General features: G+C 35.9%; 1 protein-coding gene across 1 annotated transcript in view; it reads left to right on the top strand.

Moving 5' to 3' along the window:
• slco5a1a (solute carrier organic anion transporter family member 5A1a) overlaps positions 1-13,730 on the top strand; it is a 32,007-nt gene that overhangs the window by 4,830 nt on the left and 13,447 nt on the right. Inside the window, exons 3-4 of the mRNA XM_028473529.1 lie at positions 10,496-10,628; positions 12,789-13,006. Of these exons, the coding sequence (XP_028329330.1) occupies positions 10,496-10,628; positions 12,789-13,006 (351 nt within the window). The remainder of the gene's footprint in view (positions 1-10,495; positions 10,629-12,788; positions 13,007-13,730) is intronic.

Below are 13,730 nucleotides of genomic sequence, written 5' to 3'. Positions count from 1 at the left end.
TGTGAGAAAGAACGGGCCATTAAAGGTTGAACTGTTTTTGAAGAGAGATTTTTTTCAATTGAAGCTGAAAAAAGAGATTAATTTTGATCAGTCATGTACCTGTAACAGCTTTGAGCTGTAAAATTTGTCACCATTAAAATGTTGCTCTGAGATTAATGTGCGTCGTCTTGCCATTGCAGCATCTTTACCTGTTAAACTAGTACATCATGTACACAATCAATGCAGAGCATTTGGGTTCAAAATATTGTCAAACCTCAAATTATTTTAATATGAGTTACTGATTTTATTACTCTGATGCCATTAACGCAGTGGTTCCAACCTTTTTTGTCTTTATAGTGTTACGAGTATCACTATAGTGACGATGTGCGCCAGCTCAGATATCTTTATACTGTATTGTTTTTTTAACTAGATTTATATTTGAGGAAGTGAAAGTATATAATACAGTTGTTTGAGATTGTGTGGTGTTTTAATTTGAAAAGTAATAATGATTTTTTTTTTAAAAACTACAAAAGTATAATTTAAATTTTCATGTATATTGAATTATTTAACTAACTACTTAATTATTAAAATTTTATACTGTTTTTTTTTTTACTAGATTTATATTTTAGGTAGTGAATTGTTTCTTGTCTATTATTATTATTTCATAGATTTTTGGTGTTTAACATGTCTTTCAATTGTACCAACCAGGGTGGCCCAAGCATACAGAATAATAATACAATTATGCTAAGTTCTGGCATTTTCATTTGTGATGCACCGAAAACGTTATTCCGAAAATGGCACAAAAGTGCATTTTACTGCTGTAGCACCACCTCACGCACATAGCAATAAGACGTACACACACACGTTCACGCACACTCAAAGACAGACGGGAAAACACACATAGCTTGATGAATCATCACCGCTACAGTGGCTGTTTCACACGGAACACCGTGCAGTTCCTCATTTAGGCTGTCAAACAATGCTCACTGAGGGCTGCGATTGGAGCAAACCCTCCTCCCTCCTCTCAGCTTTTCATAGGAGGGGCGGGGCCAACAATGAAAGTGGATGACGGAGGGGAATCCAAAGAATCCGTTTCAGCCAATAGCAAAATTAAATTGTCATAGCTGGCGTTCAAATTAAAATACTTTTACTAAAATATGAAGAGTGGTACTATTAAAAAGCACTACTTACTACCAAATACATACAGTATGTATTCAGCAAAAAAAGTGGGTTTGGGGTTTAGTTACTCTTTAATGTATGAGTAAGGTAAAATGAAACATTTTATTTTTTCATTTTATATTGTGCATTGTTGGAATGTCAGTGCTTCATCAATATTTTTACACTTTGAATTGATTTCTTCTTTGAAGCATGCAATAAAATTCATTTGTACAACTGCAATGTTTTAATTTTAGTAAAGGTTATTCTACATTCAGAGCCATAAATGCAATGGGACTAATAATTTCAATAATAATTCCTTTTGGTGTTTCTGTTTTCGGCTATTAATTTTCATTTCGGTGGATCCTTAATTTTCATATGTTTAACGGTTATTGATTAATTGAAAAAATTAAGAAATCAAAGATTACCCATTCAAACCTATTAGAAAACAGTGTCATCATACTGATTCAGAGGATTATACCTAGGGTTATACTGACTCTGAGGAGATATACTAAGGGATATACTGACTTTAAGGGGCTATACTGACTCTGAGGAGTTATACTTAGGGTTATACTGACTCTGAGGGGCTATACTGACTCTGAGGGGGTATACTTAAGGTTATACTGACTCTGAGGCAGTATACTAAGGGTTATACTGACTCTAAGGGGTTTTACTGACTCTGAGGAGTTATACTTAGGGTTATACTGACTCTGAGGGGCTATACTGACTCTGAGGGGATATACTTAAGGTTATACTGACTCTGAGGAGGTATACTAAGGGTTATACTGACTCTAAGGGGTTTTACTGACTCTGAGGGGATATACCAACGGTTATACTGATTCCTAGGAGTTATACTAAGGGTTATACTGACTCTTAGGGGATATACTGAGGGGGTATACTGACTGAGGGGTTCAGCGTATGCATCCTCACTTTTTCTAGTTCACATTACTTCACTCATGTAGATATTTTTGCTACATAAGCAATCTCAAAGCACTTTTAACTAATAGCTAAATTTACTCACATACTCGCATAACAGTGTCATGCTAAGAACTACCATGGCTGTCAATGTCGACAACTAGAAGTTCATTGTTTTAATATTGAGGAACATATCCTAGGATCAAACTTCCAACCCTCCATTTAGAAGACCACTCATTCCTTCTGAGCCATTCCCACCCTCTGTGCACTTATTCCATATGATGAGATACAGGCCAATGGAAAGACATTGAATACGTTCATGTAATGCCTTTCAGATGTTCAGGTAAAGTGGAGCTTTCAGTGGAGACTGGTTAATATGAGCCCAACAGAAGGTGTTTGTTATTGATCATGAACTGTGCACAAAGAGCTGACTGTATAGAGATAGGCCTCTTATACTACTTAGCCTACTTAGGTTATTATGTTAGTGGCATGAGTGAGTGAGCATGAGCTGACCAGGGAAAGATGATGTCCTTAATGAATTTGAAGCTGGACCGGGTGCAGCTCGTGGGTTTTGCGGATCTCAGTAGTTCTTATCACTACATTGTTGCTGAAGCTTTAAAAACACTTAAAGCTTGCAAAAGCAAAACGTTTGCTGGCACACAACAGCACTAAAGATGAAACAATCTATTTTTCTACGCTACAGTTTTTATAGGCTGAGCTACAGGGCCAGAAGGAGGTGTAAAGTCAACTATAAAAGGGCAGATTGGAAGAATGAGGAGAACAGCAACACAGAGCAAATTTTGCTTTAGATTTTAAGTCTTGCAAGGACACAAATGTATTTATTGACAATCTAATTTATGTAATAATTTCTGTTCATCTTGAGATATTATTTTCTTTCATCTCATCCAAAGTGAAAAGTAACATGTATGAACTAGGGGTGGGCATTGCCATGAATCTGACGATACGATACGCGATTTGGACGTCACAATACGATATATCCTGATAAAACCTTTTCCCTTCTGATGCGATACCGATTTGGCAGGCTTGCGTATTGGCCGATATTGATATTGCTCCGATACGATCTGGCATGAATCATACATGCTTTTATTACTTATTTTTTAGTGTGGAATGTTAGAAAAGGCTTCATCAAGTGATGTTACTCAAACAGAGATCGATAATGTTATGGCAATTTTTATATTCATCATCATATCGTCAAATGTATGTTCATGTGTACAATTTGTCATGTTTTAATACATGATGACTCCATTACTCTTTGCACTTTTGAACAGCTGAATCATGTTAGATTAAACAGTACAGATCGTATTGTACTCAGTGCAACACAGGGTCTCTACTGAAGGCCAAAACTCAAACTCACATGCAGATATACACGAACGCACACACTATCAAGGATAGATAAGAGTGGCGCCCAATCTTCCTCATAATATACACGTCTTCATGATCTTCAAATGTTTCCACTGTTGGGCATCTGACTCCCCCCTTCTCCTTACCTCAGGGTGGAACTTTTCGGTTATCTGTATAAAAGCTTAAGCTGTGAAACTGTTAGTTAGAGCGGGTCTTGCCTTTTTGCTCTGCCACGAGCCTTTTGCCTTTCATTCTTTCAGAATAGAAGCTTCTTTTTTACTCCTTTTTATTTTATTTTATAATAAATCTTTTTTATAAAATCATCAATGCCTCGCCTGGACTCCATCATTCAACCAGAGCAATAAATCATGCCTCCAAATGAGGTCAACCGCAAATTTGCCGTGACAATAGTTAGCAAAAGTAGGTCTGAGAAAAACTGACACATTTATTATTAACCAATTGGTTACATACATTTTTAACCTTCAACATAACATCTACAGTATTCTACAATTAAATAAAATAAATAAAAAATGAATTGCAAAAAAAATTTAAAATAAAAAAAAAAATCGGAAATTTGAATCCGATATTCATTTTCTGGCTTATATCAGACCGATATCGGATATCGATATTGGATCAGTACACCCCTAATTAGTATGCAATTTTTTTCATTTTTTTAGTATGCTCTTTTATTGTCTATGAACCATTTAAAAAAAAAAAACCGGTAAACACACTAATTGGACTGAAAGCGTAAATGCACCTAAATATAGTCAGGCATCGAATATTTTCCAGTGTCACTAAAGGGATGTCGCCTATAGGGGAAAAATTGTGTGCCATTAATCACACAAAATTCCCAAGTGCTACTTTGGTCTGGGATCGTGTGCACAGAGCTTTAAAATGACACATTTGATTTTCAAATAGCTGCAGTGTGGCTTGTTTCCTCCAATAGCTCACAAACAGAGCGTTTCTTATCGGATAACAAAAGCAATATTGTACTGAATTATACCGTCGGATGTCTGTTCTGTTCTGCCTTTGGGCGTGATCTCATATGTAGGCTAATGCAGAGCCAGGCCCAAATGCCCAGAATGTTTGTTATTGAGCAGACGAAACAGTGTAGTACTCACAGTCTGTGGGAATCAAATATTTTAATGTAATTTAAAAAAAAAAAATTGAAGAAAAAGAAGAATTGACTTCTCGAGAAGACAGTTATATATTTTATAAATAATGTCCTTTGTATTGATCATTATTTTTAGATGAAAAGTGTAGGACACTGACCACGAAACACAGATCGCAAAACAAATCTGTGAATTTTTCCATGAAGATAAGCAAATTACTTGAAATATTCCTTCAAAAGATTTTTCCTCTCTTGCCTTAAGCTCCATGACCACTAAACATGCCTTCAGCTGTTCTCAGGTTTACCAGACAGTGGTTACTGATATTGATCTGGCTACTGTCAGTGATATGTTGAGCACTAGAGGAAGCAAAGTTACATCATTACATTTCCAAGGGCTTTTATAGTCTGCGGTGAAGAGGACGGATAAATGTAATGTGAATGCAGGCAGAGTTAGAGGCCCATCCCCCGCTGAGGTCACTAATGGCATCATACAGTCAATCTGTTGTTATTCATTAATGGCACTAAGCATATAGAAACAACACCCACATATTTAAATAAGTTACTTCCTGTATTTTGGAGTCTCAGTAACTGTAATTTGGGTAAAAATAAAGAAATTTGGACTGGTTTCCTCCCACCATCCAAAAACATGCACCGATATATAAGGTTATTTGGAGTATTTTGAGAGCTTGTGATAGTGAATGAATGAATCATTGAGGAAAATGCATTATGCATTTACACGTAAAAAAAGTAGCATGGAAAAGTACTTCCATCAATCTCGCAATTGGGATGTAATCAGCCAGCCAGAAGGGAAAACCCACAACCACTGAATGACTGGTGCATTGATGAGTATGCCAATCAGTGCTGACCGATCAATGTCCAACTCTTTAGTTCAGCATTTCACCAAAGCAAACAAAACGGAAACGTGCTAAGGAGCGAGTCGACATTGAAACATCCAGGAATGGAGGATTTACTGTATGGTGGTTGAGTTTGGAATAGACCGGTTTAAAGGAAACGTTCCAATGTGTTGACCATTGGAAAGATCATCAGCTTTGGCCCACAAGCTTTCTGTCTTTGAGTCTTTTCAGAAGCGTCTGAAAATGAAAGCTTTGGCTCAGGAATAGCTTCATTTTTAGTATTAGCATTGATGGCAAATTCGGTGGATTTAGCTTTGTCTAGTAAAAAAAAAAAAACATTGTGGGAGGAGCAAGATAAAGATAATCATTATTAAGAACTGAAAGAAATGATCATTTGAGTCTTGGTATATTCTTGTGGAACTGTTCATTTTTTTTCTTTAAAACCCTTGGGGCACCTTTGGAAAAAATAAATTACATTTGTTGAGCTTAGGTACCAAAACGGTACCCTTCATAAAATTATTGTCAAAATGTTATATATATTTTTTTAACTTCAGACCTAAGCATAGATATCGTTTTCACTATATTTCTGTATTTTAAAAAAATGTTTTTATGCCCTTTCTGACATAACAAACACCTTTTTTTCAATGAGAAACACAAAAAAAACACAAAATATGCTTTTTTTTTTAAACAAAGATGTAAAGTTGAACATTTGGTGTGAAGTTATTAAAGCCTTGACTAGGTCAACAATTGATAGGAACATTAATTTTAAGGCATTATTACTTTTAGAGCAATTAGCTTTTGTTGAAAGAAAAAAACCTTTGAGCTTAGGTACCAAAATTGTACCCTTCATAAATGTGTCTTCAAAATGTCAAACCATAAATACAAAGTTTTTCATTATATTTTTAGACAATTTATTTTCTTTGTACCCTTTTTGTCATGAAAACAAATTTTTTCTCAATGAGAAAAACAGAAATGATGCATTTTCCCCCAAAAAATAAGGTGCATCTTGTATTTTGAAGGTATAGAAGCTTAAATTTGTTAGGTATTTATGGGAAAACCACTGTTATATGTCAGGATAACAGTATATCCAAAATATGTGGTTATAATGGGAGCCAATGGGACCAAATCAGTCCTGAACACAGAGTATTGGGACATTTTATATTTCCTGTTCAATACATCTTGCAATAAAAGTCATCATAGATTTATGAACATGATATTAAAAGAATACTCCTGGCCAAGGTGCATACTATTAGTCTTTGAACTGAAGGAAATATTGAGAATTTAAAAAACTCAATAAGCAGAAGGTACACATTTGGTCCCCAAATGTGCCCAGAGGGTTAATATTTAGAAAGAAAAATAGTAATAAAGTAAAATAGTTTTACATAAAACACAGAAGCAGCTTTTCTCAGCTCCTGCAAACTGATGAGCTCAACTATATCCTGGAAGATTGGTTTTTGATTTTTATGGAGGCTGGGAGGTGCTGATGTAGAAGCTGGCCGTCCGTTGGGAAGTTGTAAGCATACAGTGCTCAGTCAGCAGGTTTCCATGACAACACAGCCCTTCCATAACATGTCTTTGTGCCCCAACCAGGCTTGTCCTGCCCTGGATTTAGTCGTGTCTGTCACTTAACTGTAAAACTATGCTGTGTAAGGAATCAAACAAGCAAACATCTAATACTGTTTAATTAGATAGGGAATTAATGTTTTAAACGGAGGTTTGACAGACTCACATTTGTCAAACTCATGAAAACCTTGAAAACGTGTCGTAATTTCTAAATGACATTCTGCCTGAATGAGCTGGCCAGATTTACAGCTGCCATCCATCTTTCTTTAGTGCCGTACTGTGGTGTGTGTCGCTGGCCCAGCAGCTCCTGATTGCTGTACATTGGGTTGTAGAGAGCCGGGCTACACAAGCAACTATTTGTAGGAGCTCTCTGCTCTCGTTATGTGTGATGGTGGTGATGCAACGTATTGGCAGCATATTAGGTCAGCTACAGACACTGCAGGGAAACCCTGCTGAGTGCAGTATGTTGTGTTTGGGTGTTTTTGCCATACGACGTGCCGCAGCCACAGAGAGGCTGCCATGTATGTTCATAGTTCATAAAGTAGACTGTTAACATTTTTACTATATTGATCCGATGCGATATCAGCATGAATCATACATACTTTTATTACTTTTTTGTAGTGTGGAATGTTAGAAAAGGCTTGATCAAGTGATGTTAGTCAAACAGAGAACAATAGTCAGCAACAGTAGGTATGAGAAAAACCGACCCATTTATTATTAACCAATTGATTACATACATTATAACCTTCAATATAGTATCTGAAATATTCTACAATTGAATAAAAACTTTGCTGGAGTGTGAACCATAGTCACCTATGGATAGAAGTGCTGGAGCAGAACATTTTATCGGAGCGCTTATATCGGGGATTTTAGATGCAGTCCAAATAAATTCGATATTCATTTTCTGGCTAATATTGAACCGTTATCAATATCGAATCGGGACACCCCCTACATATCGTACTTTTGAGTTAATATATGAGGGGGAGACAATATCCTCATTTTAGAACAGCTCTTTCACAGTGACGGAGATGAGTGAATAACCCCAAATATGTTACAAAAAAGATACATATATGTAAATATGTTTATGAGAGGTAGTGGGGTTCCCAAAACCAATCAATATGGTTCATTCTGTGAGAGTCATGAATGTGCACCCCAAATTCGAAAATATTTGGATGAAAGATTTTCAAGATAACCTAATTCTCAAACTGAAAGTTAGACGTGACGCTGCAGGAAAGGTCATATCATCACCACAACCAAAAGGGTTCATACTCTTGTGGTCATTAAAGTTGTCTTTAAATTTGAGAAGATTTGGATGAAAACTATTCAAGATAAATTAATTCTGATTTAAAGTCAAATTTACAGAAGCGGACTAGGGCCAATTCACCTTATACAACAGTCTCCATCAAAACTGACCCTAATCTTTTTTCCGCACAGCTCCTCAATAGCCACAGACGGCACTGAATGCTCCACCTCTTCCAAACATGACTGGTTTTTCCTTCTGAACGGATTAAGTTTTTGACAATATCGCTTCAAAGTCCTTAAAGAGATTACAAAGCTGTGTTTATAAGCTAAAACAGAAAAAAAATCTCTTTGTTATTAAACCCAACTTCGAAGTATAGTTTAACATAGTCATCGATGAACGGCATTTTATAGACAGCCATGATCTGCTGTTTGTTGTCATATGGAGAATTGGCCCTAGTCAGCTTCCGTAGATTTAACTTTATTAGCAAACCTTTGACTTTTTTCACAAAATTTGGTATTTTGAGTTCATTATCGAAATTTCAACTTTAATCTTGTCTTTTCAACTTTAATCTCGTCTTTTCAACTTTAATCTTGTCATTATATTTCAACTTTATTCTTGAAATTTCAACTTTATTCTTGAAATTTCAACTTTAATCTCGACATTTCAACTTTAATCTCGACATTTCAACTTTATTCTTGACATTTTGACTTTATTCTTGATTTGCCCAAAAATAATTATTTTCATCAAAATTTGCCCTAATCTGCTTCCGTACTATAGTGACTGAACTACAAATGATAATCAAATCAAAACAGGTTCAGGTCCCTGTCCAGGCTAATACTGGTGTAAACCATGTATACATGTTTCCCCATTCATGGATAACAATCCAAAGGCTTCCAACAGTTCTTGATGAATAAATAAATGAGTTTTTTTATGATTTTAATGTTATCTGGCATTTTCTGCACCCTCTGTCAAGCTTATTTTTTTCCACCTTACTACCAGCAGCTGGGGCATCATCCATCCCTCGGCTAATGGTCTGCATCACATTGCATAACACGGAAACTGGCCAGCCAAAGGGTTTTCCCTCTTCTCTGGGTATAAGGGATAATCCACAATGCTGCTGCTGGACCCCCACGAGAAAGCCCAAGCCTTCAATCCCATCCTTATGTTTTCTCATTCTAGTCTCTGGCCATCCCAGTTGTGTGATGTAATATCCAACTGGCCAGATGAGATATTTAAGTATGTTTCTCAGAGGATACTGTGCAGATGAGGAGCTGCTGCTGCTGCTGTTTGCTGCTGCAACAGTATTACAACGAGAATAAATTGAATTTTATGGAAATAGTTCTGCTGAAAAGTGCAAATAAAAGTGTTAAGATTCAATCAAAGGGTTTGTTTAACCGTGGTTATATGCTTTTGATCCTGTTAACAAACTAACAAACAAACTAACAACAAATTAATAAACATCAACATTTAATGATGGTTCTTTTAAAAATATATTATTTATTGTGTTTCCTGACGGGAGTAAAAAACTAATATAAATTGAAAAAAAAAAAAAACTTGAATTTTTAAAAATGAATGTGTAAAACACAGAATTGAAAAAACAACATTGCTTTTATAGGGCCCTAAATAAATGGATACAATTCTTAGTTGCTGCTGCGACATGATGGAGTTGAAGTGAGTGTGGAGTTTATGAGAATCTGTGTTAAGCATTAAAGAAAACTTTTCACCAAATATTTCAGCTTATTTAAGGGCTTAGTATTTTGTTTTTCTTATCAATATCATTCAAAATAGGTTGAAACACCTGTGTCTTTCAAACGACCATTCCAGAGCTCCCAGTGAGTTCCCAGAACTGTTGAGCGTTAGATAACGCTGAGTATGGTCCACTGCCTGGCCCCAACTCTGAGTATTTAGTTCACGCCACCATATTTATGCTTTTGGTTTCAACTCCAGCCAAGGAATTAAAGATGCTAATCCCCTCTAATTGGGGAAATCTTATTCTTGACCCTATGCAGTCACCTTATTGCCCAGTCATATGATCTGCACACATGACCCCCACACATGGTCTTTTGTACGCTGAATGTAATGCTAGATTAGTTTTTGTGTAAAACCTTACATAAGGCATGGAGTCAAGCAGTTTGTCACTGAGTAGTGGATTTTTTTTCCTAATAAACACCTGCATGATACTAAAAATGTTTAAAATATCTTATTATTGTAAAAGAAAGTCCTCATACTGCAGAAATATGTCAGCACATGTCATTTTGAATGATCCGTATTTAAATGATTGGTTTCTAATACCATTTTTTTTTTTCCAACCAGCTATCATGTATGTGATGGGAGCACTGGGCCCGGCAGCTGGTTACCTGTTAGGAGGAGTTCTCATCGGCTTTTACGTGGACCCCAAGACTGCTGTCAACATCGACCAGAGTGATCCTCGCTTCATTGGCAACTGGTATGTAGGCCAAAAAGCCCCTGTTAGTTCAAGGGTTAAGAAAAACAAGTGGTGCAAGTTACTCTAAAAGAGGTTTTAATTATTTAAATAATTTCTTTGCGCAATGTTTTCATTCATATATAAAGAACAACTTACTTTTTACTACGGCATTATCATGGTATGACTAAATGTAACCCATTTATAATTATTTACATAGAGTAAATATTCAGTTATAATTCAAATATTATAAAAGTATGAATTTTAAAATAGCCATATGTGCTCTGGACGTAATCATTATTAATCTTTATTGCAGACTCTTAGTCCAGAATTTAAAAAAAGATATATATAAAAAAAGAAAAGAACCACAAATTACCCTAAGCATGATTTTAGATAGATAGTAGATAGTAAATTTAAGTTAATTTAATATCCTCAGAAAACAAGAAACCAATCGACATAGTGAAAAAAAACCCCACAGAAAATGATGAATAGAAATAAATGTAAAACATATAAACGCAAAAAAAATGTTTAATTTTATAAATAAAAAGAAAAGTTTTTTTTTTTTTTTTAAACCTGAAAAACTGTGTTGCATTCTGGGGTCACGTCAAAACACTCACCCATCCTCTCAGAGAGCAGGTATAGTTAAACCCGTTGGGGGTTGAGGGAGAGTTATTTTATATTATTATGTTACCGGCTTTGCAATGTAATGTTGGTAAAATGTAATTATTTTTTTTCACCTTAATGAATCATACTGGCAACCTAAAGTACTCAAAGATAAGCTATAAGAAGATGCGCTTTTTTCCTCTCTAATTTGCCTGTAGCACCGATGCCATGGGCTGGCCCTGACTCTGTATTACTGAATAAATAATAGCAAAAACGAAAAGACTAAAAAATAACTATAACATTTGAAATAAATCGTCTGAATCTAAAGTAAGTCATCTTCTCTGCATTAGGGTTGTGCTGCAGGGTTTAGCCTGTCCCAGTTTACATCCTGTACATGACTTTGTTCATAACAGGGTCAACCTTCAGGGCTCATACTCTGTAAGAGAGCAACTAAACTGCCTTTCTGAAGCAGATTTAGGGTTTTAACAGATTTAGAGTTTAATCTGTCAAAATAAACAACAAATCTTTGAAAAATATTTCATCATTTAAATGAGTTACATGTCATTCTTTATTACTGCAGCTGTTTTGTGATGTGTTCACCATAGCAACCAGGAGGGCGGGAACTGTGGCCTCTGAATGGTTGTGACTTCCCCTAAACACAATGACTTATTCTGTAGCATTCAGGGAATTTTGTTGGGATTGTGTGTGCAATGCTGTTTGTCATCTATTCCTGAGCTCTTAGTGATATCATATTTTCACTGACACTAGCATAACCGGTGACTCACCAGCAAACAGTCACTGGCTTCCTGCATAAATTATAGGTGACGATCACAAGAAGGAGACGATACAGAAATCCACTGGGCAATATACTAAGATGCACAAATTAACCCTCCTATTATCCTTGGGGTCAATTTGACCCCATTCAGTGTTTATTAACTCAAAAAAAAAAAATAGTTGACATTTTTTTGCTTCATATTTTTTCCTATTTTTTTCCTTTTCCTTATTTGATGGGTACATTATAGGTACGCTTAAGCATAAAATTATCATAATGATATTTTTCAATGTGCTGAACACATACTGCACGCATTGGTGTTCCTCTAGGGTCAGTTTGACCGGCAAGATGTTTTAGCTACATGTGTAAAACATCCCTTTATCCAAATCATTCCTCATTGTGCTCTGTGTGTATTGCAATTTGCACACACTCTCTCTCTCTCTCTCTCTCTTTCTCTCTCTTTAGAAATGTCCTCTAGGAAAAGGTTTACTGTCAACAAGGTTTTGGAACAGCTCTTTCACAGTGAAAGTGACGTAGAGGAGAGGAGGACTGGGTTGAGGAGGACCCATATTACAAAAAAATAGATAAAAATAAGTTAATAAGTAGTATGTTCATCAGAGGAAAGAAGGTCACCAACATGAAACAGTGTGGTTCATATTGTGAGAGTCATGCATGTGCACCCCAAATTAGAAATTTAAGGATAATAAGAGGGTTAAACAATAACATGTTGACTTCAGTGAAAACATGCATCTGCACGTTCCTGCCTCTTGATTGGTCGGTTTCTGTCCCCCCATCATCGTTCGTTAAAGGTGGAGTGGATTCCTGCTGTGCGCTGTGGCCATGCTCCTGGTCATCTTCCCCATGTTCTCCTTCCCCAAGAAGCTTCCGCCCCGACACAAGAAGAAGAAGAGAAGGAAAAAGCTGAACCTGGACGACCTCTCCAGCGACGACGACGTCCTCAAAGAAAAGAGCAACAACAAAAACAAGGCGGTCACGTCGTCCATGGGCTTCGGCAAGGACATCAAAGGTACGCTCGTGGGTTATTGTGAGGCTGAATACAATCACAGTCAATCTACCACCCCCCCCACGTAGAACCAAATGTTCTTTTTCAGAATGTCCTGTTTTGATGAAAGACACGGAAAATACAGCTGTGATTAAAAATTGACTCATAGAGGACACAGGAGTCATCCTGCATATCTTGACAGTTCTAAACTTAAAAAAAAAAAAAAAAAATCTAATAAGAATTTATCGTGACGATCCATTGACAGAAAAATTACCACCCATGTGAATTTTATAAAGTGTGTCAAATAATCAAATATTCAATTATTCATTCAATTAAACTTTAAAGATTGTTTATTGTCATTTTTACATTCTACTTGAAAACAGGAACTAATGATCATTAGTAAAATATTTTAATTAGAAAAATAATGCAAAAATACAAAACCATCAGAAATTATAGATATGAGGTACAGTATCTTGGAAACACCTCACACTCATTTCTTTGAATATTTTTGAATAAATTTTTCCATCTCAAATATGAATTTGTGTTCTTCATAATATTAATGACCACTATACACTACCGGTCAAAAGTTTTACAACACTCTCATTTTTCCAGTTATGTATTGCAATTCAAGTTGTGCAAGTCCAATGAATAGCTTGAAATGGAACAAAGGTAAGAACTGAACAGCCAGAGGTTTAAAAAAAGGTTTGGTTACTTAAAACTGAAAATGATGTACATTTCAGAATTATAC

Source organism: Gouania willdenowi, chromosome 17 (assembly GCF_900634775.1).
Source record: "Gouania willdenowi chromosome 17, fGouWil2.1, whole genome shotgun sequence".
Classification (NCBI taxonomy): domain Eukaryota; kingdom Metazoa; phylum Chordata; class Actinopteri; order Blenniiformes; family Gobiesocidae; genus Gouania; species Gouania willdenowi.
This window is presented reverse-complemented; position numbering and strand designations above follow the sequence as displayed.